At 45.7% G+C, this 27,785-nt stretch overlaps 1 protein-coding gene across 2 annotated transcripts; it reads left to right on the top strand.

The window, feature by feature from the left end:
- The first annotated feature begins 14,827 nt into the window (after positions 1-14,827).
- LOC109764132 (probable mixed-linked glucan synthase 8) lies at positions 14,828-23,371 on the top strand. 2 transcript variants are annotated; one of them, XM_020322976.4, is made up of 3 exons: positions 14,828-15,374; positions 20,621-21,359; positions 21,463-23,371. In XM_020322976.4, exons 1-3 carry the CDS (start codon positions 15,064-15,066, stop codon positions 23,104-23,106), a joined length of 2,694 nt encoding a protein of 897 aa, XP_020178565.1. In that variant the 5' UTR covers positions 14,828-15,063; the 3' UTR covers positions 23,107-23,371. The 2 variants fall into 2 exon arrangements, with proteins under 2 accessions (XP_020178565.1, XP_020178566.3); XM_020322977.4 differs by lacking the exon at positions 14,828-15,374 and adding an exon at positions 19,646-19,953.
- The last annotated feature ends 4,414 nt before the right edge of the window (positions 23,372-27,785 follow it).

The raw sequence follows: 27,785 nt of genomic DNA, 5'->3' as shown, positions 1-27,785 counted from the left end.
AAGGGTTTCTGTCCATGGACTCATCTGTAATGAAACAGAAAATATCCAGGGACTCAACTGAGAAAGCAGAAAACGGTTCGGAGTAAAAGACGTCAGCCCGAAGAGAAAACGTACTCTGCGCGAAGGCGCCAACAGAAAACGGTTCGCGGGGAAAGAAAGAGAGGCTGACGTGGGGGTCCACATGTCAGGTTTGAAAACCTCGCCAGCACCCGAAGGCTGCGGTGGTTGCCGGCGTCGAACCACGGCGAGTCAGGGAGATCGGAGTGTACCAAGAGTATTAGCGTGTCCTTCCGCGTCGGTGGGTGGTGGACTTGGGCGTCGGAGAGCACCACGTCGATGGCGACACTTTCTCCGGCGGACGGCGGCTCGAGCGATGGTGGAGAACTCTGGTGGTGTGCTGCAAACTTCGAATTGAAGTGCGGGTCAGGATTGTGGATGCATAAGGAAGCTATTGGCAAGAGATGAGATGCAGAGGTGCACGCATGGGAGCGAATCGAGCTGGATCCCGTGGCGGGTCGCGGCGGCCGGAGTTGAGGAAGGAGACTCCCTCGGGGCTCTCCCAGTGGCTAGGCGGGGTCTTGGTGGAGTGCAGAGGTGGTGTGGGTACTAGCTGGAGCTCGGGGCCGCTATTTATAGGCGGCTCGAGGGGGTGGCCGTGAACGGAGAATCTCCGGCGAGCGATTACGGCGAGGCAGTGGCTTGGCAGAGGGTTTAGGTGGCCAGGCAGCATCAGTGAGAGTTACTGGTCCCGTTCCACTGCTAAACTCGGTCGGGCATGGCGTAATGGCGTCGGTCTTCGTCGGGGTCGCCGTACTGGCACGGCGGCGGCAGAGAGCGCGCTCCGCGCCTAGCGGTTCACGACGAGGGTGGCAGCGTGCACGGGGAGTGGAAGACCACGCGGCGGCCTCCGGTGGCTTGGGCGGCGCTGGTCAGCGCCGTCTACGCTGTGCTTCTTCCTGGCGGCCGCAAAGCCGCCGCTGGCGTCGGTCACGGGGTGGCGCACCTCCTCCTGCTCGTCGCCGACGCCCGCAAGCATCCAGGTGCTCGTGCGGTGCAGAGGACAAGGGGGGAGGGGACAGGGAACACGGCGACGCCGAGGCACTGGCGAGATCGACTACGGACACTGAAGAAACGACAGTAGTTCAGACACTGTTAACTGAACTTGACTGAACCTTAGAGAAACAGTGTCCAGCAGGTGTTCGATGAAATGATTTGGTATGAAGAAATTTTTTCCTGGAGCTAGGACTTGGTGAGGTGACCTCTCAATGCACCCAGAGACTGCCTGATTTTTCTCAGAATTTTTGGAGAAGGATTTGAATGAATTCCATCAAATTTGGCAAATCTGGTCCAAACTTGCAGCAAGTATAGTTTGAAAAATTTGAACTGGATACCAGTGGATCTTCATGGATCTTGGTTGAGGGTTCAAAGGACTAGCTAGGGAAATTGGCTTGGGGGCAAAAATCAAAACAAAAATAGTAGCTCCTTTGTAAATCTCCAAGAGCTAGAATAGAAGGCAGAAATTGTTTTTGATAAGAAATAAATGGAAAAATTTATATGGAGAGGTTCAACTTGCTGGATTTGAAGTACATCAGGATCCAAAGATGAGGAAAGGCTTATGAGGGTGGTTTTTCACTAAGGTCATGGCAAGAGAGATTTGTTGAAAGTGGAAAAGGATCATTCCAAAATCCATGGGGCATTTTCAAAGAAATTTTTCAAAAGACATTTTTCCCAAGTGAAAAGCATTTTGGTTTGAGTCCAAATAAAAAGAAAGAACCTCCAAGACCAAAATCAAGTCTTGGGTGAAACCAAATAAAACTCTTGCCATAAAGAAAATATTTTGAAAGGGAGGGTTCTTTTGAAGAAAAATTTAAATCACCTCCCTCAAGTCAAATAAATTTTTTGAAAAGGCCAAATAAAATTTTGGGTGTCACAACACCTACCCCCTTAGGAAAAATCTCGTCCTCGAGATTTCAGCTGATCCTCAAATAGATATGGATATTCTGCCTGAAGAAAATCTTCCCTTTCCCATGTAGCTTCATCCTCAATGTGGTTACTCCACTGAACTTTGAAATTTTTTGTTGTTTTCTGACGGCTCCTCCTTTCAGACTCTTCTAAAATCTTTACTGGCCGTTCTCTGTAGGTGAGATCTGGTTGCACATCAATTCTCTCATGAGATACATGCTTCTCCGGGTTGTTCACACATTTTCTCAATTGTGAGACATGGAACACGTCATGTACGTCTGACAGTTCCTTGGGTAGGTCTAGTTGGTAGGCTACCGTGCCTCTTCGTGCAACTATACAGAATGGTCCAATAAATCTCGGGGCTAGCTTCCCCTTAATTTTGAACCGTTGCAGGCCCCTCATAGGAGACACTCGTAGGTATACGGAATCACCAGGTTCAAAGCTGACCTCACGATGTTTTTGATCGTAGTAGCTCTTTTGTCGGCTTTGTGCTGTCTTGAGTCTGTCCCTGATCTGCTTAACTTTCTCCTCGGCCTCTTTAAGCATGTCTGGGCCGAAGATACGGCTGTCACCTGTTTCTGACCAATTCAGTGGGGTACGACACCTCCGTCCGTACAATGCTTCAAAAGGTGCCATCTGTAAGCTGGCTTGGTAACTGTTGTTGTAAGCAAACTCGGCATACGGCAAACTCTCTTCTCAACTAGATCCATAGGTGAGCACACAGGCTCTCAGCATATCCTCTAGGATTTGGTTCACACGTTCCGTTTGTCCATCAGTTTGAGGGTGGTACGCTGTACTGAAAGCTAGTTGCGTGCCCAGGGCTTGTTGCAGGTGATCCCAAAAGTTGGAGACAAATTGGGTGCCTCGGTCGGATATTATAGTCTTTGGGACTCCATGCAAACAAACTATACGGGAGAGATAAAGCTTGGCCAGCCTTTGTGTGGAGTAGGTAGTCTTCACGGGAATGAAATGAGCAACCTTGGTTAGTCGGTCTGTGATGACCCATATGGCGTCATTTCCGCTTTGTGATCGAGGTAGTCCGACGATGAAGTCCATTCCTATTTCATCCCATTTCCACTCTGGTATCCTGTTTGGCTGGAGTAGCCCTGCTGGCTTTTGATGTTCGGCCTTGATGCGCTGACATGAATCGCAACAAGCAATAAATGCGGCTATATCTCTTTTCATACCGTGCCACCAAAATCTTTCCTGAATGTCTTTGTACATTTTGGTTCCTCCAGGGTGGATCGAGTATGGAGCGGTGTGGCTTTCGGTTAGGATTTGTTGCTTGAGTTCCTCAATGCTAGGTACGCAAAGTCTGTCTCCGTACCATAATATTCCTTCATTGTCTGTGACGAACTCTGCAGCCTTGCCAAGGTTCATTTTCCTCTTTATGCCCTCGATGCTGGGATGTCCCTGTTGAGCCTTCTTAATTTGTTCCACTAGGGTGGGCTGTATCTCCAGATTTGATACGGTGCCCTCAGAGACTAACACCATGTTGAGTCTAGTGAACTCTTGCTGAAACTCGGGCCTCAAGTTTCGTGGACTGTCGTCATCCGGGCTAGGGTTCCGACTAAGGGCATCAGCCACTACATTTGCTTTCCCTGGATGGTAGTGAATACCGACATCATAGTCCTTGACCAATTCCAACCAGCGTCGTTGGCGTAAGTTTAGCTCTGGTTGCGTGAAAATATATTTAAGGCTCTTATGGTCCGTATATATTTCACAACGATTTCCCAACAGAAAGTGCCTCCACTCCTTGAGTGCATGTATGACTGCTGCTAGCTCCAAGTCATGTGTTGGGTAATTTTCCTCATGTTTCCGCAGTTGCCTGGAGGCATACGCGACAACTTTTCCATCCTGCATCAGCACACATCCGAGGCCTTTCCGGGATGCGTCACAATATACTTCAAAACTCTTGTGTATGTCTGGCACGGTTAAGACCGGTGCGGTTGTTAGCTTCTTCTTAAGCTCTTGGAAGCTTTTCTCGCATGCTTCCGTCCATACAAACTTCTTGTCTTTATTGAGCAACTGGGTCATTGGTTTCGACACAATGGAGAATCCTTCAATGAATCTTCTGTAATATCCGGCCATTCCAAGAAAACTCCGCACATCTGTCACGTTGGCGGGTGGCTTCCAGTCAAGTATGGCTTTGACTTTTTCTGGGTCTACGGCCACGCCTTCTTGGTTTAATATGTGGCCTAGGAAACCAACTTGCCTTAGCCAAAACTCACACTTGCTAAATTTGGCGTACAACTGATGTTTCCTTAATTCTCCCAAAACAATTCTGAGATGCTCAGCGTGCTCTTCTGGTGTCCTTGAGTAAACCAGAATATCGTCAATGAACACCACAACAAATTTGTCCATGAATTTCATAAACACTTTGTTCATGAGGTGGACGAAATATGCGGGGGCGTTCGTTAGACCAAAAGGCATCACTGTGAACTCATATAATCCGTATCTGGAGGTGAATGCTGTTTTAGGGATATCTTCTATCCGTACTTTCAATTGATGATATCCTGATCTCAAATCAATTTTTGAGAACACCTTGGCTTGCGTGAGCTGATCAAACAAATCATTTATCCGCGGCATCGGATATTTGTTTTTGATGGTGACTATATTGAGAGCTCGATAGTCTATACACAATCTTAGTGTCCCATCCTTTTTCTTGGCGAATAATACTGGCGAACCCCAAGGTGAGGAGCTGGCTCGAATAAAACCTTTGTCCAGTAATTCCTTTATCTGCTCCTTCAATTCTACCAATTCTGAGGGTGCCATTCTATAAGGCTTCTTATAGATGGGAGCGGTGCCAGGTGCTAGTTCAATGCTGAACTTTATCTCTCGGTCTGGTGGCATGCCTGGTAGTTCTTCAGGAAATACGTCAGGAAACTCGCATACCACTGGAACTTTTCTTAGTTCTGAAATGTCCACTTTGTTCAATTTTGGTTGCCGTGACCGGGGTCTCTCTTGAGCTGTAACCTTAATTGTCTTGCCTTGATGATGGGTGAGGATCACAATCCGATTGAAACAATCAATAAATCCTTTGTTGGTGGTCAACCAGTCCATCCCTAAGATGACATCCAGTCCTTTATTTTCCAACACGATGAGATTAGCTTGGAACTGTAGTCCTTCGAACTCAATGATCACTCCTTGGCAGTAACTCTGAGCGATCTGCTTATTTCCGGGGGACTTGATGACCATAGACTTTTCCAAGGGAAGTATCGGAAAACCATGTTGCAAAACAAAATTCTTTGAAACGAACGAATGGGAAGCTCCAGAATCAAACAAAACCGTGGCAGGTACTGTGTTGACAGGGAACGTACCGAGCACGATGTCTGGGGCATTCTGCGCTTCTTCCTTGGTCACATGGTTCAGGTGACCCTTCCTGTGGTTGTTGTTGGGATTGAAGTTGTTGCGCTTGGGGGCTGGATTATTCCCACCGTTGTTCGGCTTGGGGGCCGAGTTCCTTGGTTTTGGGCACTGTTTAGCATAGTGCCCTTCTTCACCACAAGCATAGCATGTGACCCCTGGACGGTACGTGAATTCCTTGTCCCTGGCATGAAACTGTCTGATTGGCCTTAGATCAGTAGTCGTGGATTTCCTTGCTTCAGTCCTCTGAACATCAGTCTTGCTTCGGTTGTTGCGAGCAAGAGTCGTCTTATCCCTCTTTCGCTTACGGATATCTTCCAGACTACGGCGCTCATTCTCCAAGGTAATGGCCTTGTCAACTAGAGTTTTAAAATCCGGGAAAGTGTGTACAACCAGTTGGCATCTTAGTGCCGGTGCCAGGCCGTCCAAGAATTTTTCCATCTTCTTGTTCTCCGTCATGTGCTCGTCGTAGGCGTAACGAGATAGCTGGGTAAACTGACCGTTGTATTCTGTCACTGACATGCCCCTTTGCTTGAGGTCGTCAAATTCTCTCTTCTTGATTTTTATGATGCTCCTGGGGATGTGTGCCCCATGAAAGCCTTCCTTGAACTCTTCCCAGGTGATGTTGTGTTCACTGGGATGCATGTGTAGGAAGTTTTCCCACCATGCTGCAGCTGCTCCAGTAAGGTAGTGTGGTGCATAAAGCACCTTCTCATGATCTGAGCGCTGAGCAATAATCAGCTTTCTCTCGATGTCACGAAGCCAATCATCGGCTTCCAGCAGCCTATCGGTGTGGGCAAACGTTGAAGGGCGAGTCTTCTGTAATTCAGACAACTTGGAATGTGGTTGATAGGGTTCACGGTGGTTTCCCATATTGATGACGTGATTCATCATCTCTTGGTGCTGTTGCTGGCTTTGTTCGAAGAGACGGCATACTTGAGACAAGGCTGCTTCGCTGTCCTATTGACTGGACTGTCCCTGAGTGAAGTTGTTGCTAGTCTGTGTCCCATACACTTCTTTTGGCTGATTGGGCATGGAACGAGTCCACGGACGAGACATTTTTTTCCATTCTGGGGTATTATTTTGCAAAATTCATGAGAAGATCTGTGTGGCACAAGGAAATCTTGGAAAGGCAAAAATTTAAAAGACCTCAAGATTTTTCAAGAAAGCATAAACGATTACGTACGGAGAAGAACTGCTCAACACAAATCTTACACGCGAAACGCAAACAACGATACAGCACTCAGGATGTGCGTACACAATCCTGACATGTTATTTGACCAGCACACTCCTGCGGAAAGCAGCGTACATAACTACTACAAACTAACGTACAGATAAAACACATCATACAAGCAGACATAACGCGCGGCTACTCGGCGCTCTCAGTCGGAGATGGTGACGATGTCCTTTCCCTTGCCGAGGGCAAGACTCAGCGGTGCAGGAGATTCAACCTCCACCTCCTCTCTAGCAGGCTCCTGGCGCGTAGCACTGCGCTGCGGTGATGGCGCGGGTGCGACAGGCGGTAGTGCGGGTGTGGCAGGCGGTGCAGCTCTGACTGGAGTAGGAGCGATGACTCGGTCGAACTCCTCAGTGGTAGGCAGACGGCGAGCAGTGGCTAAAATGGCCGGTGCATAAGAGGCTGAAGACGAGACGAATGTCAGAGGCGGTGCTGTGTGGAGAAGCTCCTTCCTGCAGGCAGGACCGCCCCGAACTAAGTCCATCCGGGCAGCCACAAGATCGTCCACGAGGTTGTCGAAAGACTCCTCTAGAGCCTTGAGATACTCCACAACCATCTCGATGGCTTCATCTCGCTCTCCCCGATGGCAGGCGAATGCATAGTGACAAGTGTATGGCACATGGCATGGGAGGTAGCGGTAGCGACGAGTCTTCAACATAGGAAGAATGTCCCGAAGGCGAGCTATCGCCTCACGGGCAGCCATCTGCATGGCATGCCTCTCCGTAGGCATGGCCCTTCCCACAAAACGGAAGTGGCGAGATGCAGAACGTCCTCCCTTGAATTGCACCACGGCTTGGTGCATAGACACGTCGTCGCTGAGCTTGTGCTGGTAAAGCGTGAACTCCGGACGAGTCGCTGGCCCGATCGCGAGCTTGGTGATGGAGACGAGGAGTTTGACAAACCCCTCGGGCACGTTCGTGAACACTCGAGTCTCACAGTTGCTGCCAGCCATCTACAAAAGTAGGCAAAAATTCTGAGTAGTCATGTCATAAATTTATGATGACCAACAGAAAATAGCTACATTTGCAAAAATGCTGAAAAAGCACTAAAGATGCTAATAACCGATTAGCGATCGCACCTAGTGGCTTCCTACAGTCAGCCTGGCTCTGATACCAAGCTTGTCACGACCGGTTTTTCAATAAAATATTTATTGAGAGACCAATCCCTTTTACGGACCAGTAAAGAAGAATTCCTTCTCACTGGTAGACAATATCTTGGTCATAGAAGAGAAATACCAGGAGTACTGAATATAATACAAGGTTGAGCGGAGACTTCTCAACAATTTATTACATGCACACCATTAAAACATAATGGCAGATAGGGTGGCATAACTACTAACTCACGATAACAACGGTGGTGGAAATATCACAGCGGAGCGGGTGATATGACTCCTGAAAACTACAGCTCTTCGAGCGTCGGGGTGAGGCTCGAGGAGACTTATTGCGGGTGGCGGAAGCGTATATAACACAAGTGACCAATATCCAGGATCGCACGGAACTGACTGGGACTCCTCTAGGCGTCGGACTCACTATCAAACTCTTCATCCATGAGATCGCCTTCGTCAACATCTGGCCAAATCAACAAGCCAGGTGAGTACTATGAAAGTACTCGCAAGACAGTTCGGACATATGATATAACAAATGTAACATGATGCATATGAACAGATTAACAAGTGCACTCAGACATAGAGATAATAATGCACAGGAAATAAAAGGGAAGTCGGGCGGTAGTCCTCCCGAAATCCCAAAATAAAATATTGGGTGCCAAACGAGGGTCTGAATGACTCCTCGAGAGGAAAATGCAAGAATAACAATGCCGCAGTCGGGCGTCAAGGCGACACCACATAAAGGGCTTATAATAGAAAAAAAAGGCAGTGCGTGCCACAGTCGGACGTCTGAGCGACATCACATAAAGGGCTTACATTGAAAGTAAAAGACAAACATGCCACAGTCGGACGTCTGAGCGACATCACATAAAGGGCTTATATTGAAAGTAAGAGACAAACATGCCACAGTCGGACGTCTGAGCGACATCACATAAAGGGCTTATATTGAAAGTAAGAGACAAACATGCCACAGTCGGACGTCTAAGCGACATCACATAAAGGGCTTATATTCATAACTTAGTAGCTCATGAATTTTAAATCATATCAAGAGAATAATCAGGCATGAGATAAACAACAGGGTTAGTCCATCCACAGGAATAACGTTCAGTCAAGTTTACTACTCACGCTCGCTTACCGGAAAGAAATATACCACGAGGTTTTGACATAGACATGGATACGCTGATCATGTTACTTGACCATGGATACGATGACTCGGAAGGATTTGACTCTGCAGAGTTTGTACCTTAACCACAGCCAACGGATTTCAGTAGTCACGGGGACTAGTTCCGTTTACGGTGTTTTGGAAGAAACACGTCTAACCAGTACACACCCATTTAACATTCCGAAGCCAGGAATCACCCTCGGCAACGTTCAAGAAAAACCTTGAGACGGGGAGGCTACAACCTCGCGTAGCATGGGATCAAATTTCTATACGCGCGCTCTAAGGGGTGCCCCCCTCTCGGTCCCAACCGGAAACACCCATGCCCCCTGACCGGATGACTGGCTTTAATCCAGGGCCATGGAACCCTCATCCCGGCCCCTCTGTTTGGTGTGTACACGGAAAGAGGTTACCAACTTACTAAACCGCATTCTGGCAGAAAACATGTGGTAGCACGGAAGGGGGGAGAACGATAACGTGACTCCGTCCACGTTAACGTCGGAATTTATCGGATGACGTAAGGCTGGCATGCTACAACAGTACCGCCTTACTGCCCTTCATGTCACCACATGACTAGGCCATCTCTCATCAGAGATCATAGTAACTTTGGAACACACGGGTAGTTGCCTCACATGCAACGAGATACTCACCGATACTCATATGCCATGCACAACCTTTCACGCAAACATGCAAACACCTATCATATCAAAGGTTCAAACATGCTTGCCTGGTTCGGAGAAGTCGGAGCCTAGCTCGGCGAAGTTCGCGGCTCCGTCACCTCTTCCGGAACCTACGGTATAGCGACAATGCATACTAACGTGAAAACCAACGCGTGCATAAAAGTTGTCTCAAATTTTTTCCAAATAAATCCTAAAAAAAACTAGACAAAAATATAAGACTGTCAGAAAAAGAATCACTCAAAAATCACCCTTTATTAGAAAGTTATAAGGGTTTCTGTCCAGGGACTCATCTGTAATGAAACAGAAAATATCCAGGGACTCAACTGAGAAAGCAGAAAACGGTTCGGAGTAAAAGACGTCAGCCCGAAGAGAAAACGTACTCTGCCCGAAGGCGCCAACAGAAAACGGTTCACGGGGAAAGAAAGAGAGGCTGACGTGGGGGGTCCACATGTCAGGTTTGAAAACCTCGCCGGCGCCCGAAGGCTGCGGTGGTTGCCGGCGTCGAACCACGGCGAGTCAGGGAGATCGGAGTGTACCAAGAGTATTAGCGTGTCCTTCCGCGTCGGTGGGTGGTGGACTTGGGCGTCGGAGAGCACCACGTCGACGGCGACACTTTCTCCGGCGGACGGCGGCTCGGGCGATGGTGGAGAACTCTGGTGGTGTGCTGCAAACTTCGAATTGATGTGCGGGTCAGGAGTGTGGATGCATAAGGAAGCTATTGGCAAGAGATGAGATGCAGAGGTGCACGCACGGGAGCGAATCGAGCTGGATCCCGTGGCGGGTCGCGGCGGCCGGAGTTGAGGAAGGAGACTCCCTCGGGGCTCTCCCAGTGGCTAGGCGGGGTCTTGGTGGAGTGCAGAGGTGGTGTGGGTACTAGCTGGAGCTCGGGGCCGCTATTTATAGGCGGCTCGAGGGGGTGGCCGTGAACGGAGAATCTCCGGCGAGCGATTACGGCGAGGCAGTGGCTTGGCAGAGGGTTTAGGTGGCCAGGCAGCATCAGTGAGAGTTACTGGTCCCGTTCCACTGCTAAACTCGGTCGGGCATGGCGTAATGGCGTCGGTCTTCGTCGGGGTCGCCGTACTGGCACGGCGGCGGCAGAGAGCGCGCTCCGTGCCTAGCGGTTCACGACGAGGGTGGCAGCGCGCACGGGGGAGTGGAAGACCACGCGGCGGCCTCCGGTGGCTTGGGCGGCGCTGGTCAGCGCCGTCTACGCTGTGCTTCTTCCTGGCGGCCGCAAAGCCGCCGCTGGCGTCGGTCATGGGGCGGCGCACCTCCTCCTGCTCGTCGCCGACGCCCGCAAGCATCCAGGCGCTCGTGCGGTGCAGAGGACAAGGGGGGAGGGGACAGGGAACACGGCGACGCCGAGGCACTGGCGAGATCGACTACGGACACTGAAGAAACGACAGTAGTTCAGACACTGTTAACTGAACTTGACTGAACCTTAGAGAAACAGTGTCCAGCAGGTGTTCGATGAAATGATTTGGTATGGAGAAAATTTTTCCTGCAGCTGGGACTTGGTGAGGTGACCTTTCAATGCACCCAGAGACTGCCTGATTTTTCTCTGAATTTTTGGAGAAGGATTTGAATGAATTCCATCAAATTTGGCAAATCTGGTCCAAACTTGCAGCAAGTATAGTTTGAAAAATTTGAACTGGAGACCAGTGGATCTTCATGGATCTTGGTTGAAGGTTCAAAGGACTAGCTAGGGAAATTGGCTTGGGGGCAAAAATCAAAACAGAAATAGTAGCTCCTTTGTAAATCTCCAAGAGCTAGAATAGAAGGCAGAAATTGTTTTTGATAAGAAAATAAATGGAAAAATTTATATGGAGAGGTTCAACTTGCTGGATTTGAAGTACATCAGGATCCAAAGATGAGGAAAGGCTTATGAGGGTGGTTTTGCACTAAGGTCATGGCAAGAGAGATTTGTTGAAAGTGGAAAAGGATCATTCCAAAAGCCATAGGGCATTTTCAAAGAAATTTTTCAAAAGACATTTTTCCCAAGTGAAAAGCATTTTGGTTTGAGTCCAAATAAAAAGAAAGAACCTCCAAGACCAAAATCAAGTCTTGGGTGAAACCAAATAAAACTCTTGCCATAAAGAAAATATTTTGAAAGGGAGGGTTCTTTTGAAGAAAAATTTAAATCACCTCCCTCAAGTCAAATAAAATTTTTGAAAAGGCCAAATAAAATTTTGGGTGTCACATTCAGGTGATGCAGTTTTGGGGAAGAGGGCAATATATCCATAGTTGAGGCTTTCCAAGTTGAGTGTCCCATCATGAAATTCAGAGCACAACTTGTAGAACTCATGTTTGATGATGGGCCAACATGCCTTCAAAAAAGCTCCATTAAAGCTGTCGGGACCTGAAGCACGGTCCACCGGCATTTCTTGAATGACCTCATCAATTTCTTTTGCGGTAAAGGGAATAGTTAACTGATAAAGTTGGGTGTTGGGTTGAATGAGTGCCTATAGATAAAAGTGCACATCGTCTATTGGAGGTGCCAAGTCTTTTTCTGAAGGAGTTAAACAAGATGGATTCCTTTTCGGCGTGATCATCTACGGATAAGCCATCATCAGCTCAAAGGGATGCAATGCAATTCTTTCATTATCTTTCCATTGCTATTGACTGGATTTTTTTTGTTTTTTGATCACCGAAATAGATCCACCAGATGGTACAATGCTTCTTCCAATATTGTTCCTGATAGTTAAGAAGCCGTAGTGGATGTTTCTTCAGTATCTTACGATAGTTGGATTCAGGAACAGAGAGAGGCCTTTTGTCTTCAGTTGTGTCCATTCCCAAGATTCCTTTGTTTGTATTCCCAATAGCAATTGAGAGCTGCGAGATCTTTTTGCTCCAGTGAGAAAGAGCTTGTCGGACCTATTTGAGCTTTTGGCAGATGGTGTAGGCAGCATTACTATTCTTGTAAAATTTGATAGGCCTAGTCCAAGCTGCAACGACCACATCCATGAAGCCAGGGTGTGCAATCCAGTGCGTTTCAAATCAGAACAATTTGCTCTTGGGGATATTGGTTTCAATAACTACCGTGCATGGGACATGATCTGACACCGGGCGGCCAAGAGGTTTAACCAAGGTATTGGGAAAGGAAGTTGTCCAATTAAGTGTGGTAAAGAACTAGTCTAGTTGTTCGAGTAGTGGATCTTGTTGCATATTACTCCAGGTGTATTGGCGTCCTTTGATGGGGATCTCAATCAACTGTTGTTCTCTAATGAAATCTTTGAAGTGAACATGTCAGAAGCATCACCTCCCGGCTTGTTACAATTATCAGGGGAGCGCATGTAGTTAAAATCACCCAAGATGAGCCAGTCTTGAGTGTTGGGAACGTCAAGCGATTTCATTTCTTCACTTTTATAGAGCTTTTCCTTTTACCTAATGCCGGCTACCGACAACTCTGCTATCCAATTGAAGAGCCAGTTGGTAAATCTAATTCTATCCTTACCCTAACATGGCCCATATATGTTTAGTAAAGTCCATGAATGAGCCGGTTGTTTGGAAGTGAAATTAACACCCAAAGCAAAGGGTTATGATCCGATTACATCTCCATCAAAAAGAGAACTATTCCATATGGTTACGATGCCCCAGAGGCACCTTGCGATGGGATGAAAGCAAATTTATCAAAGCGTCTAGGGCATAAAGATTTAATCATCATAACATCAATCATCGGCATTTTAGTTTCTTGCAAGCAAATAATAGAGCACCCACTAGAGGTAATAGCATTGGATAAAGCTAGTGGTTTATCAGCCGAATTAAGTCCACGAGCATTCCAGCATAACAAGTTCCAACTTTGCAGCAAAACCATAATAGAGATAAGTAAAAGTTTAAGCCGAAGAAGACAATCCAGTCTCTTCTTCATTCAGAGCTTCAGTGGTGAGCTCTTCCACATTGACAACACTTGAAGACGGGTCAGTCACTTCTTCATTCAGAGCTTCTACAGTGAGCTCTGCTTCAGGGATGGCACACAGATGACTACCATCAGCTTACATCTCGGGTATGGTAGTGAGTGGGGGAATATCACCTTCATCATTCATTGCAACAATTTGAGTAGAGGAGGAGCTTGATGCTGGAGCTGGAGGAGTGTGGCGTGGCTTCACCTTGGACTTGTAGGAGCATGTACGTGTCAGATGGCCGTGTCACCCGAAAACCATCATACTTGTTGGCACGAGCGCTTCTCCGAAGATTTAATGAATCTAGAGGTGCAAGAGCTCTGCCATGACGTGGCACATTCCTCTTGGGTCCATAGCAGTGTCAGGGACAGTCAAAGCATTGGAAGAGTTCTTAGCTTCAGACTGAGGTTTAGAAATAGTATGGCAGTGGAATAAAGTAACTTGCAAGAAAGTAAAGGTTGCTCGATGATGTTTTTTTCGTGGTTCATATAGTTTGCGGTATCATACTTGATACTCCACATTAATGGAGACTTCAGACAAAATGATTTTGAGATCAAAGGGGTCTCGATTGCATCGTGCATTGAGGGCAATCAATCTATTCCACCATGGCTTGCACCAGAAAGCCTCATTAAGAGGTAGAGTATATGATTTGCTTGCTCTCACAAACTCTTGGAGACGCTCACCCTCGAAAAGTAACAAGCAAAGCATTTGTTGTGGACTTGTATTAATGCCATGATAGTTGAATAAATAGGCCCATCCTTTTTTCAGCTAATCCCAATTTCATCAATAATTTCATAAAAAAATACAATGAAGTTTGTACAAATTAGACTACGTGATGCTATCGATATGATGGGAACACTGAAGGCTACTGGGCATGTTCTTTTTTTTATGTGCCTTTTCATTATAGAAGGAAGAAAGGTGAGACAACTGGACATGTTGAACGCACGAAGTTACCCAGAATTGGAAAGCTTCTAATTACTGTTCAGAAGGCCGGGCATCTCGATCGGCGGCCGCTCATCAAGGTCCTAGATCTAGCTTATACTGCTAAGCTAAGCGCTGAATATTTGCACCGTTTCTCCTGAAGCGGAAGTCCACTAACAGGGCGGATCTCATCTCCGGTGCTAATACTTAAACACGCTGCATTCCTTATTGGCACGTGTGGCATTGTTAATTATCTTGGCGCGCGGTGAAGACTTACGAGCTCTGTCATTGTTATGCTTCGCTGCAGTGAGTGCCAACCGCGCGCGCGCAAAACTCGCCGATTCGTACCGTTAGCTCCTCAAGAGGGAAGACCGGATCCCATCGCCTAGCTGCTGGTGAATAAACTAGAGGTGCATTCCTTAATGGCATGGCTCGCATGGCAATAATAGTTTATCGTCCGCGCGCTAGTTGATAGCTGCAGCCCAGCCGATCCACCCTGTAGAACCGTATTCCCTCCCGAGTGACCCGCCTTCCGATCCCACGAACGCAGCCGACAGTCCGGTACCGGTGTACGTCTCGCTGCGCACTCCCACTCCCGTAGCTCGTGCACCATATACACACTCGCTCAGCTGCTGTCCGCCCGGTGATCTCATCTCACACAGCCAGTTAAAGCTAGCATATGTAAGCACGATCGAGTGTAGCTAGCTACTGTGCATAGCTAGGAATCTTGGGACATGGGTTCTTTGGCGGCAGCCGACGGGGCCGGTCATGCGAGCAATGGCGCCGGCGTCGCGGACCAGGCGCTGGCGCTCGAGAACGGCACCGGCAATGGGCACAAGGCCGGCGTCGCCGACAGAGAGACGCCAGTACTGCAGGCGAACGGCGGCAGCAAGGTGGCGAAGAAGATCAGCCCGAAGGACAAGTACTGGGTGGCCGCCGACGAGGGGGAGATGGCGGCGGCCATAGCGGACGGCGGCGAGGACGGCCGGCGGCCGCTGCTGTACCGGACGTTCAAAGTCAAGGGCATCCTCCTGCATCCCTACAGGTGCGCTATATCTTTATTAACACTCAACATTTCACGCGATTTATTTTTCGAAATGTTAAAAAACCACCTTCTAATTTATGGCACTTGTGTATATACCACTGCGGCAAGAGGTAATCGCCCATAATGCGGTTGATCGATCACGATTTACTTGTGTCAGCTTAGTTGGTAATGGGTCGCGCCATAAAAAAAATGGTATGGGGCATGCAGTCGCACTCTGAGGTGGCAGTGTCATGTTGCATTTGACAGTGTATCTTTTCTTGTGAGAAACGGAATACTGCGTCATAAGGTTATCATCAGAGAGCATTCATTTTGTTGAGATACACATGACATCAAATTTGAAGTGTTTTTCGCCAAAAGGTTAAATCGTGGTCGATCAACCGCAGCCCGGGTATTCATGTATAAAACTAAAATTAACCATGTACTCCATATAAAACAGTTCATAATTGGCCGCCCTAAATTATGAATTGTTTATGTTATGATAAAACCTTTTCAATGTCACTTTCTCTGGTGAGTGTGCTTGTACGCCAAAAGTTCACTTGCGTCGCTGCGGTCCTACACTGAATGTTTGCCTTCAATGAAGGCGGGTTTCAACTACGGATGGACAAAAAGCTCAAAGATAGAAACTATCACTTGTTTTCTCGACTAGTTTCAACGTGTGCTCATTTCAGCTTATTAAACTAAAGAGCTTAATGACTTGAAGTCGAGTTTCACAAGCAGCTCGTCAAACCCGTTAATATTATCATTAGTCCATTTAATCGCAATCATCTAGGCCACCTCACAAATCTAGCCCACATGCCTCCTATGCTTGGACTTATGCATCTTTGTTACACTATTATGTTGCCTTGTTGGCTATTGACAAATCATTAATGCATTTGCAATGGGATTGTTTATATTATATGTTAAGCTACTGTTTTTTTTGCGGGGGATATGTTAAGCTATTGTTGACATGACATGCTACTTGTAGTACCTGTGATGTGCTGTAATGAGTGCTCGCGAGCATCCCTGAGCTTTTAATGTACCGAGCAATCTTTGCAATTAAATCATTAAGAAAAATGAGCTTAATGATCCAAGTCTTAATGATCACAAGCCGATCATTAACAAGCTGAGCTAGTCGTTAATCCACCCCTAGTTTCAGAGTCTCCTATTTGTTATCGATATGACGATAGACACATCAAAGACGTGGCTCAATGTTATTTTACTCATCTTTTAAAGGTTAGGGGTCATCTTGTTTAAGTTGGTTTTGTTTTTCTACAAGCATGAAAATTTTATGCACAATTATGTAAACGGGGGAGAAAAAAAACTACATAAGGGTTTCCACATCATAGGCCTAATACTCTAATAGGCATGCCACATTCGCTATCTAGGCTTTGGGGCCAGCGTCGCACTCTGTAATAAAATAACATTACGAAATCAAGAAAATGGGAATCACAAGAACTAGATGCTCCTATGGCAAGTTCCTTTAGCTAAATAAAATGCAATCTAGAGTCTTTTTTTTCTACTTTTTAAGAATAGCACGTTGTAAGAACATCGTCAGTAAGCCCAAAATAAGTCCAAAAAATATGCGACCTACCCGTGCAAGTTTATAACTTAAATTCTGATGGGCTGCGGGTACCATCATAGAGAATGTAATTATCTAAGTTACGCTTAGTTCGGACGATCTTGGGGTTGTTGCTGCATAGAAGAAGGGCTAGTAGGAGTGAAGCATAGCTTTTGATGTTGATTTTATGTCAATCCAGAGACCACTTAACTAGCAATTGCAACACAACAACAGAAAACTACTACCAAGTTTGACACCGATGCCTCTTGATAGCTATGTGTCAAATTTGGCATTTCAGTATGACGTGGATGTCCAAAGGGCGCTCCATGCACCACGCTCGTTTGACCAGACGACGACGGTGTTTGTACACTATTACTTTTTTGAAGGCGTCATTTTGGAGAACCTTCTTCGAAGTCTACATGTCATCACCACTCTTCGTGCTCTTGCTGCTGTGAATCTCTATTTGCTTCAGCGAGGTCTTTGTTTTGTATTTTCTTCTTCTTTTGTTTTTTTGGCTGTGTGCATCCTTGATGTTTAGAGTTAATCTAAACATTATGTTGTTGCAGAGGCTAGGTGCATTCGGTATCGTCTTGATATTAATATATTTTCTTTATCAAAAAATGCACCACGCTCGTATACACGTAGTACGTAGAAAAGAATCTTTGCTAGCTGGCTGGGTTTCATTGAAACATTTTGTTAGACAGTTGGTGCTTTGCCGACTGAAAGCACTCCCAGCCTGCTGCAAATGGGAATGCAAGACTCGCACATACGGATGCTCATAGTGCTCAGCTGCTGGCCATTCGCCTCTAAGGCTAAGTGCGCTTGATCATTAGATGGATCGCGTAGTCTATTGCTTGCACGGTTCCTTTCGCGTGCTCGGTGCCCACTAATACAGGCTATGACACGAATGCTCCCACGGAATTTTCATATGCGTTCTGTATAATGCGTGAACATTGTGCAGCGCTTGACGCACGCTCTTCTTTTCTTTCTTTTTTATTTCTTGAGGGAGTAACGCGTGCTGTCTGTTTTCTTTACACAAGCACAGTAGTTTTTCTTTCGGAGAAGCACAACTATGATTCTCACGGAAAAGCCCTTCTTTTTCATCAAAACTTAGGAAAAATCATGAAAACACCGAAAATCCCGACGTTGCGCACTGCATGACAGGTGGCGCTGGCTGGCCGCACCACTTGGCGCAATCCCATGGTCCAAACAGTGACCTCTGCGTGAGTCTCCGACAGGGTTACCCATTAACTAGTTGCTCCCATATATCTCGCCGAGATATATGCACCTCTCGCCTACAGTGTGAAATAAATGGGCCGGCCTAGTAAGGAATGCTATATATTTTTTTTCATTTCTTCGTTCGGTTTATTTAGGTTTCGAATACGTGTTCATTTTATTATGTTCATTTCTTTGTTTTTCATAAAAAATATACATGTTGAATTTTTTCCCCTCAGTCTTAAGTGTGTTTGATCATTTGATGGATCGCCTAGTCTATTACTTGCACACTTCTTTTCGCGTGCTCGGTGCCCACTAATACAGGCTATCACACGAATGCTCCCTCGGATTTTTCATATGCGTTCTGTATAATGCGTGAGCATTGTGCAACGCTTAACGCACGCTCTCCTTTTCTTCCTTTTTATTGCTTGTGGGAGTAACGTGCGCTCTTTTTTTTCTTAACCGGTACTATTTTTTGGAGAAGCACAACTGTGCTTTTTACGGAAAAGCCCGGCTTCTAAAAAATGAGACTTTTTTGCATGAAAACTTAAGGAAAACCAAAAAAAAACAAACATCCTGACACTGTGCAGTGCACGACCGGTGGCGGTGGCTAGCCGCACCACTTGGCGCAATCCCATGGCCCAAACAATGACCTCCGCGTGAGCTTCCGAAGGGGTACCCGTTAACTAGTTGCTCCCATATTCTTGCTTACCACGAGATATATGCACGTCTCACCTACAGTGTGCAATGAACGGGCCGGCCTAGTAACGAATGCTAGATATTTGTTTTCATTTCTTTGTTTGGTTTCTTTAGGTTTTAAATACGTGTCCATTTGGTTATGTTCATTTCTTCATTTTTCTTTGGTTTCTCATAAAAAATTATACATGTTGAACATTTTTGAAATACATGATGTATATTTTTTCTAAAAACATGTTTGAACTTTTTATAAATACATTTTGGAATGGTATGATTTTTTTTACTAAAAGTAAACAATTATTTTATTACATTGTATCAAAAACATTAAATGCCACGAACATTTTTTGAACTATAAGTATTATTTTTTCAATTATGTGAATTTATTTACATTGTATAAACATTTAAAATAAAATTCATTAATATTTTTTGAGACGAGTGCACAATTTTAAGTATCATGAGTGTTTTTATAGTTTTAAAAAATAATTATAAAATGAAAACATTTTTAAAAATATCACAATCATATTTTAGAATGTGATGAAACTTTTTTTGTGAATGCTATCAATATTTTTAAAAAGTGGCGCCGGCATTTTATAGCATTTAGACTTTATTTTAAATGCGCGATGAACACTTGTGAAATTTTAACTGAACTCATTTTCTGAATGTATGTATTTAAATAAAATATGTTAAAATATAAGTAAATTAAAAAAGGAACGAACTGGTAACAAACTAACGCCACTGGGCCGGCCGACTTTGCGCGCTCTATGGCGAGGGGACGCCAAAGCTGCCCCCAGCCACACATAGCACTCAAAAAAAAAAAAAAGCCACACACAGACACACATTCTCCCCGTCCAAACCCACGGTACGGCGACGGCAGCGGTGGAGGCGGCGGCGATGGGCGACGTGCCCCTGCCTGCCCCTTCCATGGGCCGGCTAAGCCTCCACCCCACCCCTCGACTTGCGCTATCTGATCCCAGCCCTCGCCGTCTTGCACGGCAACCCTCTCCCGGCTCTGCAGCTCGCCGCGCTGTCGTGCACTGGTGGCCGGAGGGCGTCGATCCGCCGCTTCCTCTCGACGCGAGTTCCGTTCGCCCTTTCTCCATGGCGCCTCGTTGTGTTCACTGCGCCTCCCATGTAAGGACCCTGCATTACCACTGAATTCTGTTACGCTCACTGTGCCATCGAACTCTGACAATGCAGATTGAAGGTTTCTTTGATGTGCAAATTACTTAAACTATAGTAATCTGGGACAGCAGCGACAGCAAATACTAAAACTATCATATTAAGGTCAACTGTCTGTCAGAGATCATTGATCAATAGGGTGGTTTTAGCAACCTGATTGAATCTGAGCTTAGTCAGAAATATATTATTATTGATAAGGACTTCCATGTGGAACTCCATTGTTATAGTGGTTGCGATTTTAAAAATATGTTGGCAGGACTAGCTGATATGTCAGATATGGTTCAGCCACCACTTATAGATGGTGGCCATGAGAAAGTCTATAAGAATGCTCATCATCAAAATGCTTCTGTAATTTTAGTTTTACACTTCTCTACTAACATGCTATAGTGATTGTTAATTGTTATTTTTCCTGGACTGGAAGGTGATGTGTCTTTGTAATTTTGCATTTCATCTTGGTATTGTTCACACTTCGCACTACTCGTACATTTACATCCTGCAAGTTTCTTTGTTATGCTAGAGATTCTTGTCCTTGTGCTAAGCCTCAGTATCGGGTATTATTTCCTCAAGCTATATCCGTGAGTTGATCTTTTAGTTAATTGTTCTTCTTTCTGTATAACAGGTTGCTGAGCTTGATCAGATTGGTTGCTATCGTCCTATTTTTCGTATGGCGTGTCAGACACCCATACGCTGATGGCATGTGGCTCTGGTGGATATCGATGGTTGGGGATCTTTGGTTTGGCGTCACTTGGTTGCTAAACCAAGTTGCAAAGCTCAATCCTGTCAAGCGTGTCCCCAACCTTGCCCTCTTGGAACAGCAGTTTGATCTCCCTGACGGCAACTCCAACCTTCCTTGCCTTGATGTCTTCATCAACACCGTTGATCCCATTAATGAACCTATGATATACACTATGAACTCCATCATATCCATCCTTGCTGCAGACTATCCAGTTGACAAGCATGCTTGCTACCTCTCAGATGATGGTGGGTCAATAATCCATTATGATGGTTTGCTTGAGACTGCAAAATTTGCTGCATTATGGGTTCCCTTTTGCCGAAAACATTCCATTGAGCCAAGGGCCCCTGAGAGCTATTTTTCTTTGAATACACGCCCATACACTGGAAATGCACCACAAGACTTTGTCAACGATCGCAGACACATGTGTAGAGAGTATGATGAGTTCAAGGAGCGGTTAGATGCACTTTTTACCCTTATTCCCAAGCGGTCAGATGTGTACAATCATGCTGCTGCCAAAGAAGGTGCAAAGGCAACTTGGATGGCAGATGGGACACAGTGGCCAGGCACATGGATTGACCCAGCTGAAAACCATAAGAAAGGACAACATGTTGGAATCGTTAAGGTATACATTTTCACTTACTTTTAATTTTTTTACTACAATTTTTTTATGACTAGAATCATACATGAGTGCTTATTTATTTCAAACTGCAATGTTTCTTCAATAGGTTATGTTGAAACATCCAAGTTATGAACCAGAACTTGGTCTAGGAGCAAGCACCAACAGTCCTCTAGACTTCAGTGCGGTTGATGTGCGCCTCCCAATGCTTGTTTACATCTCCCGTGAGAAGAGTCCAAGCTGTGATCATCAAAAGAAGGCAGGTGCCATGAACGTACAGTTGCGAGTCTCTGCCCTCCTGACCAATGCTCCCTTCATCATCAACTTTGATGGTGACCACTACGTCAACAATTCGAAAGCCTTCCGTGCTGGCATATGTTTCATGCTCGATCGCCGTGAAGGTGACAATACTGCCTTTGTCCAGTTTCCTCAACGCTTCGATGATGTTGATCCCACAGATAGGTACTGCAATCACAATCGTGTCTTCTTTGACGCCACCTTGCTCGGCCTCAATGGCATCCAAGGGCCGTCTTATGTTGGCACTGGTTGCATGTTCCGCCGTGTCGCACTTTACGGTGTTGACCCACCTCGCTGGAGACCTGATGACGTCAAGATCGTGGACAGCTCCACCAAGTTTGGCAGTTCAGCGTCATTCATCAGCTCAATACTGCCAGCAGCAGACCAAGAACGCTCCATCATGTCGCCGCCGGCACTTGAAGAGTCTGTCATGGCTGACTTAGCTCATGTCATGACATGTGCATATGAGGACGGGACTGAATGGGGCAGCGACGTTGGTTGGGTGTACAACATTGCAACCGAGGATGTGGTGACCGGCTTCCGGCTGCACCGGAATGGGTGGCGATCCATGTACTGCCGCATGGAGCCAGATGCATTCGCCGGCACCGCGCCAATCAACCTCACTGAGCGGCTCTACCAGATCTTGCGCTGGTCGGGGGGCTCCCTTGAGATGTTCTTCTCGCGCAACTGCCCACTCCTGGCTGGTCGCCGCCTCCACCCAATGCAGAGAATTGCCTATGCCAACATGACAGCCTACCCAGTTTCATCTGTCTTTCTTGTGTTCTATCTCCTCTTCCCGGTGATATGGATCTTCCGTGGGCAATTCTACATACAGAAGCCATTTCCCACATATGTATTGTACCTCGTCATCGTCATTGCCCTGACCGAGTTAATCGGTATGGTTGAGATCAAGTGGGCTGGGCTCACGCTGCTGGACTGGATCCGCAACGAGCAGTTCTACATTATTGGTGCAACAGCCGTGTACCCTACAGCAGTATTTCACATAGTGCTGAAGTTGTTTGGCCTGAAGGGTGTTTCCTTCAAGCTTACGGCGAAACAGGTAGCAAGCAGTACCAGCGACAAGTTTGCTGAACTGTATGCCGTGCAGTGGGCTCCGATGCTGATCCCTACCATGGTGGTGATAGCGGTGAATGTTTGTGCCATTGGCGCGTCGATAGGCAAGGCGATAGTGGGAGGATGGTCACTGATGCAGATGGCAGATGCAGGACTTGGGCTGGTGTTCAACGCGTGGATTCTGGTGCTGATCTACCCGTTTGCACTGGGCATGATTGGACGGTGGAGCAAGAGGCCCTACATCCTGTTCATTCTGTTTGTCATTGCGTTTATTTTGATCGCGTTGGTGGATATCGCCATCCAGGCCATGCGCTCTGGGTTTGTTCGGTTCCACTTCAAAAGCTCTGGTGGCGCCACTTTTCCCACAAGCTGGGGTTTGTAAGTTCCTCCCTATGCTGGGAGTTTCCTTTTCGTTTGTGGTGTGGGTTTTTTTCTTCTGCTTTTTTTTGGTTTTGGTGTGAATCATATATAGGCTGTACAAGTTTGTGGAAATAATGTAAAATTGGCCATTTGCCTGGAAGAAAAGTAGATGCGGCAAAGCAACACCTGTAGTATATCGGGTATAATGTTGAGGATGCCTGGAAGTATACCTATTCATGTACCTATATTTTGGAATGTTTTAGCAAGACCTCAAGATTTCCGGTCCATCTTCGAGCTGCAATATCGGCCTGTGCTTCTAGTAATAAGTCAATTTCTTTTTAACCTGTAGTTAAACTCTTTTTTTTGACAGCTACCTGTAGTTAAACTCTGCTTAATTAGAGGGCGGAAAGAGCATTGTCACGGCCGGTTGTGCTTTGCGGAGGATTTTTGGCCGGCGTCGCTTGCTTCAGAATATACTTCACAGAATCACAGTACGTGTTACATGTTGCCATGTTGGTCGGCTGGTATCAGCCAAGAATCAAAGGAGGGACACAAAAAGCAACAAAGGAGCTAAAGACAATTTGATGTCAATTCAGCCTCTCCAATCGACAATCGTCCGACGTACTCCACATGTATGACAGGCACGCCATGGTCCAGGTTCCTGTAGACATGGAACCATCTGTTCCGTTATTGTCTCGAACAAAATAATTCGGTTCTGTTATTTGATTGGCTCTTGCGAATCAGCCGCGTTTGTGGCGTCATACGAAAGAGAGAGGGGTGTCAGCCTCCAGGCTCCGGTGATGTGCTCTCGTCGACATGTATGTCGCCATGGAATTAATGGGAGAAGACTTCTAGTGCCATGGGAACCTCGTGTCGTGTGCTACCCATGCTACCAACGCATGGTAACACCCTTGAAAAGTTTGGCAAACAGATTTGAGAAAAAAGCTGAGTGAATCGATGAGAGATGTGTTTACAATCTGGTGCTCCGGCGTCCCTCGGTTGTGCTAGGGTTTGTCGGTCTAGTTGTACCTTTGGTCGTTTCGGTGGTGCGTGTTTTGGTTGGCCGCACGCCGTCCCTACGGTCATCTTCTCCCCGCGCTTGTGTTATGCTCGTTGTGATGTTGCGGTCGTCTCTGTGTTGGTGACTTGTTGTCCATGCTCATGCAAGTATGGTTCACTTCAGGCTGATGGCGGATGCCATATATGAGGGCTTGCGCTTCTGCTATTGTGGTCGTTGCTATCGGATGCCGATAACTCCTTCGTGTATGGTCTATGATTTCTTCTTGTTCCTACTAGTTCTTGCTTGGTTGGCTATTGTTCACTCTTGTGCCATAGATCCTTAGGTCATTTGTTTATTTGTGGTTTTGCCTTTAGATCGTGCCATTTGGCGCCATTTTTTACATTGTACTCATCCTTTCTATATAATAAGTACATGCAAATCTCTTGCATGGTTTGGAAAAAAAATCTCGGAGAGTAATTGCCGGACACGAATCTCGCCTTTTGAGTTGACGGGGTTTACAACTGACTAGATTGGTTGTTTCTAAGACTATGGGCCCGAGGAAAAATGTTTCCCGACTTGGACTTGTCTTTTAGGTAATTTCTTGCCTTGTTAGACAACATGGCAGAAAGGGCATTTGGTTTGCGACCAGACTTGGACTTGGTTTCCAGGTAATTTATTGCCTTGTCAGACAACATAGGAGAAAGGGCATTTGGTTTGCGGCCAGGAGAATTTAAGTTTAAAAAGGCAATTGACAGGTCCATCTACAAAGAGTAATTTTCATACTTACAATCCCAAGCAACTATCGTCGCTAGCCAGGTATTGGAATTCTAATGCCTGGGCTAGGCTAACCATTTCCCTGATTCCAGGCCAGGCAAGACATCACAGGGACACAAACCTAACAAGATCTAAGTGCAGGACGGCCCGCTAGTTGCAGGTAGACGAGAACATACAATGCAATGAGTTGTATTTTTGGCTGGCGTCGCTTCAAAATTATACTTTTTTTTACTTCAAAATTATACTTTACAGTACGAGTTACATGTTTCCATGCTGGTCTACTATCATCAAAGAATCAAAGGAAGGAGAAAGAAAGCAACAAAGGAGCTAAAAACAATGGATGTCAATTCATCCTTTGCAATCACACGACGCACTCCACATGTATTACAGGCACGCCATGGTCCAAGTTCGTGTATACATGGAACCATCTTTTTCGTTATTGTCTTGAAAAAAGTTCTATTATTTGTTTGGATCCCACGAATCAACCGCTTTTGTAGCATTGTACGAAAGAGAGAGGGGTGTCACCTTCAAACTTCAGTCATGTGCTCTCGTGGTTCGCAGGAGGACAAATGTGGTATTGTACGTGTGTCCTCATGGCATTAATTGAAGGAGACTTCTAGTGCCATGAAAACCTCATGTGTTACCAATTCATGGTAAAACCCACAAAAGGTTGTAAAAAATGACTCGACAAGAATTGTGTTTACATTCTTATAAAATTTTAAATCCTAGAGAGTAATTTTCGGGCACTTCAACATGTGTCGGCTTATGAGTTGACGTCGGCAGTGGAATTCGGTAGTTTGGTTATCGAGGGTTGCATACCTGGGCAAAAAAATGTGGCTTTACATGGGTTTAGTCTCTAAGTATTTTGTTGTCAGGTACTATAGGAGAAAGGGTGTTTGTTTGTTGGCCTAGCTTGAGAATGAGTAGGTTTAAAAATTCAATCCACAAGCCCATAAATCTCGTCATTAGCTGGAGTTCTAATGTCTAGGCTATGAGAATAATTTTTGTACTTACAACCCCAGGAAACCGTTGTCGTTAACCACATACTAATGTTCTAACACATGGAATTTGCAAACCGCCACATACTAAAATTCTAACTCTTGGATTTGCTAACCACTTCATTGACTCTTCTATCTAAGCTAACCACCTACATGCTACTCCAAGCGAGGCAATTCTAGACTTTTCAAGCCATCAACTCCACAAATTTGAGGCAACCTCCATGGAGACTCTAGGCCAAGGTAGACGTCACTGGTACACAAACCAAATTATCTATAAGCGCCAGGACGACCCTTTGGTTGGAGGCAGGCCAGAACGTATAAGATAGTGAGTTGTGCCTAGTCCGTTTCGACCACATAACTCAGGCCAGACATTGGTGGCTCAACAATGCCACATGATGTCTGCTAGGTGGCGCCCACATGTTAGATTTTTGATCAAATGAGAGTTTGGGGTATTAAGGTATTTGTTGACATTGAATTTGTGGGGTCCACGAGAAAACACCCAAAAATTGTGGTAAGTTGTGATTGTTTCCATTGAAAGTTGTGGTTCCTTGCAATTCACTATGTGGAACATGTTGTTACAGTTCATCGTACAACTACCACAAATAACCAGAAAATTTACTTTACACTTGAGCTATGCAATATGCTACTGCGGGATGGTGTTTCATACTTCTCCTGAAAAAAGTTTTCATACACAATCCTCCTTCTTGTCAGCATTTTGTGACTACGAATTTACAATGCCCAAAAAAACATACACCTGCATAGTGAATGGTGGAATTGGGCTACTGACCTGCCCCATCCCTCGCTAATCCCCACCCCGGAATATCACTGGAGCAATGCTACACTTACAGGCAATTGTTTATAGATTTAAAGTTACGGAAAGAGTTGTCATCATAAGATTGGGAGAAGGAGGGCCCCACCCCTAAAATTCAGGGGGTGGATGAATTAGGCCCTGGCACACATGTCCGTAGGACAGTTGCCGTGAGTCTTACCCGTAAGTGAAGCAATTTGGATATCACTATGTGAGGTTGTGAAAGGGCATGTAGCCTCTATGTATGGTTTTGGTAATTAATGACAATCTCTATGGACTAATGTTTTCACTAAGATATATTTGAAGGTATTGTCCATAGAATCTGCATCAAGGACACTAGATGGAATCAAGGATGAAGTCCATATATATAAAGATAAATTTGCTCTAAGCTTGGTATTAAATGACAATTCCTATGGAGCATCAAGTGTACTGAATCTTATATGAAGATATGTTCCATAGTGATGCTTGAAGTGCATTGGGTCATTTTGTGAAGAATGCCATCAAAGCACCTGAAGAAGTCCTCATGGTATCCTTCTCTGGATATCCCGTGCTCACGGGCTTGTACCATGCGCACAGGTCGAGTGTTCAGTGAGGTTTCAAGTTGGTCTTCGGGGCCCTCACTGAATCCATCAAGATTGATTTCCATGTCCAACCAAAAAATTTCAAGGTCGAGTTCACTGGAAGATCTCAAAGATTAACATATTTGGGCTTTTAAGGATCAAGGGCTTGAGAAAAGAATTCAAGTTATGGTTTCAAGACAAGCTCATGGTGAGGTCATATGTTGGGTTTAGGTTGATCAAGTCTTGAAGCAAGCAACTAGAGTGAATAATTCATTGTGCCTCTCAAAAGATTACGATGGAGTTTTAGGAGAGAATGTGGTGACCAAGATGATATTCATAGTGAAACTTAATATGGTCATGGAAGAGTCTTTGGTGATATAGTCTTGAAGCAATGAAGGGAAATGAAGAGTTCATTGTGGCTTTCACTAAACCAAGATGGGGCATGGAGTAAAGATGTTGGTTGACCAAGATGAAGCTCGAAGATTATCTAGATGGTCAACTCACAAAGTGCAATCTTTGTACCATGTGGATCAAGTGATCTAGTGGTATGGTAAGTAATTG

This window comes from Aegilops tauschii, chromosome 2 (assembly GCF_002575655.3).
Source record: "Aegilops tauschii subsp. strangulata cultivar AL8/78 chromosome 2, Aet v6.0, whole genome shotgun sequence".
In the NCBI taxonomy this organism is placed as follows: Eukaryota; Viridiplantae; Streptophyta; class Magnoliopsida; order Poales; family Poaceae; genus Aegilops; species Aegilops tauschii.
The sequence above is the reverse complement of the archived record's forward strand: the minus strand, read 5'-3'. Positions and strand labels throughout refer to the sequence as shown.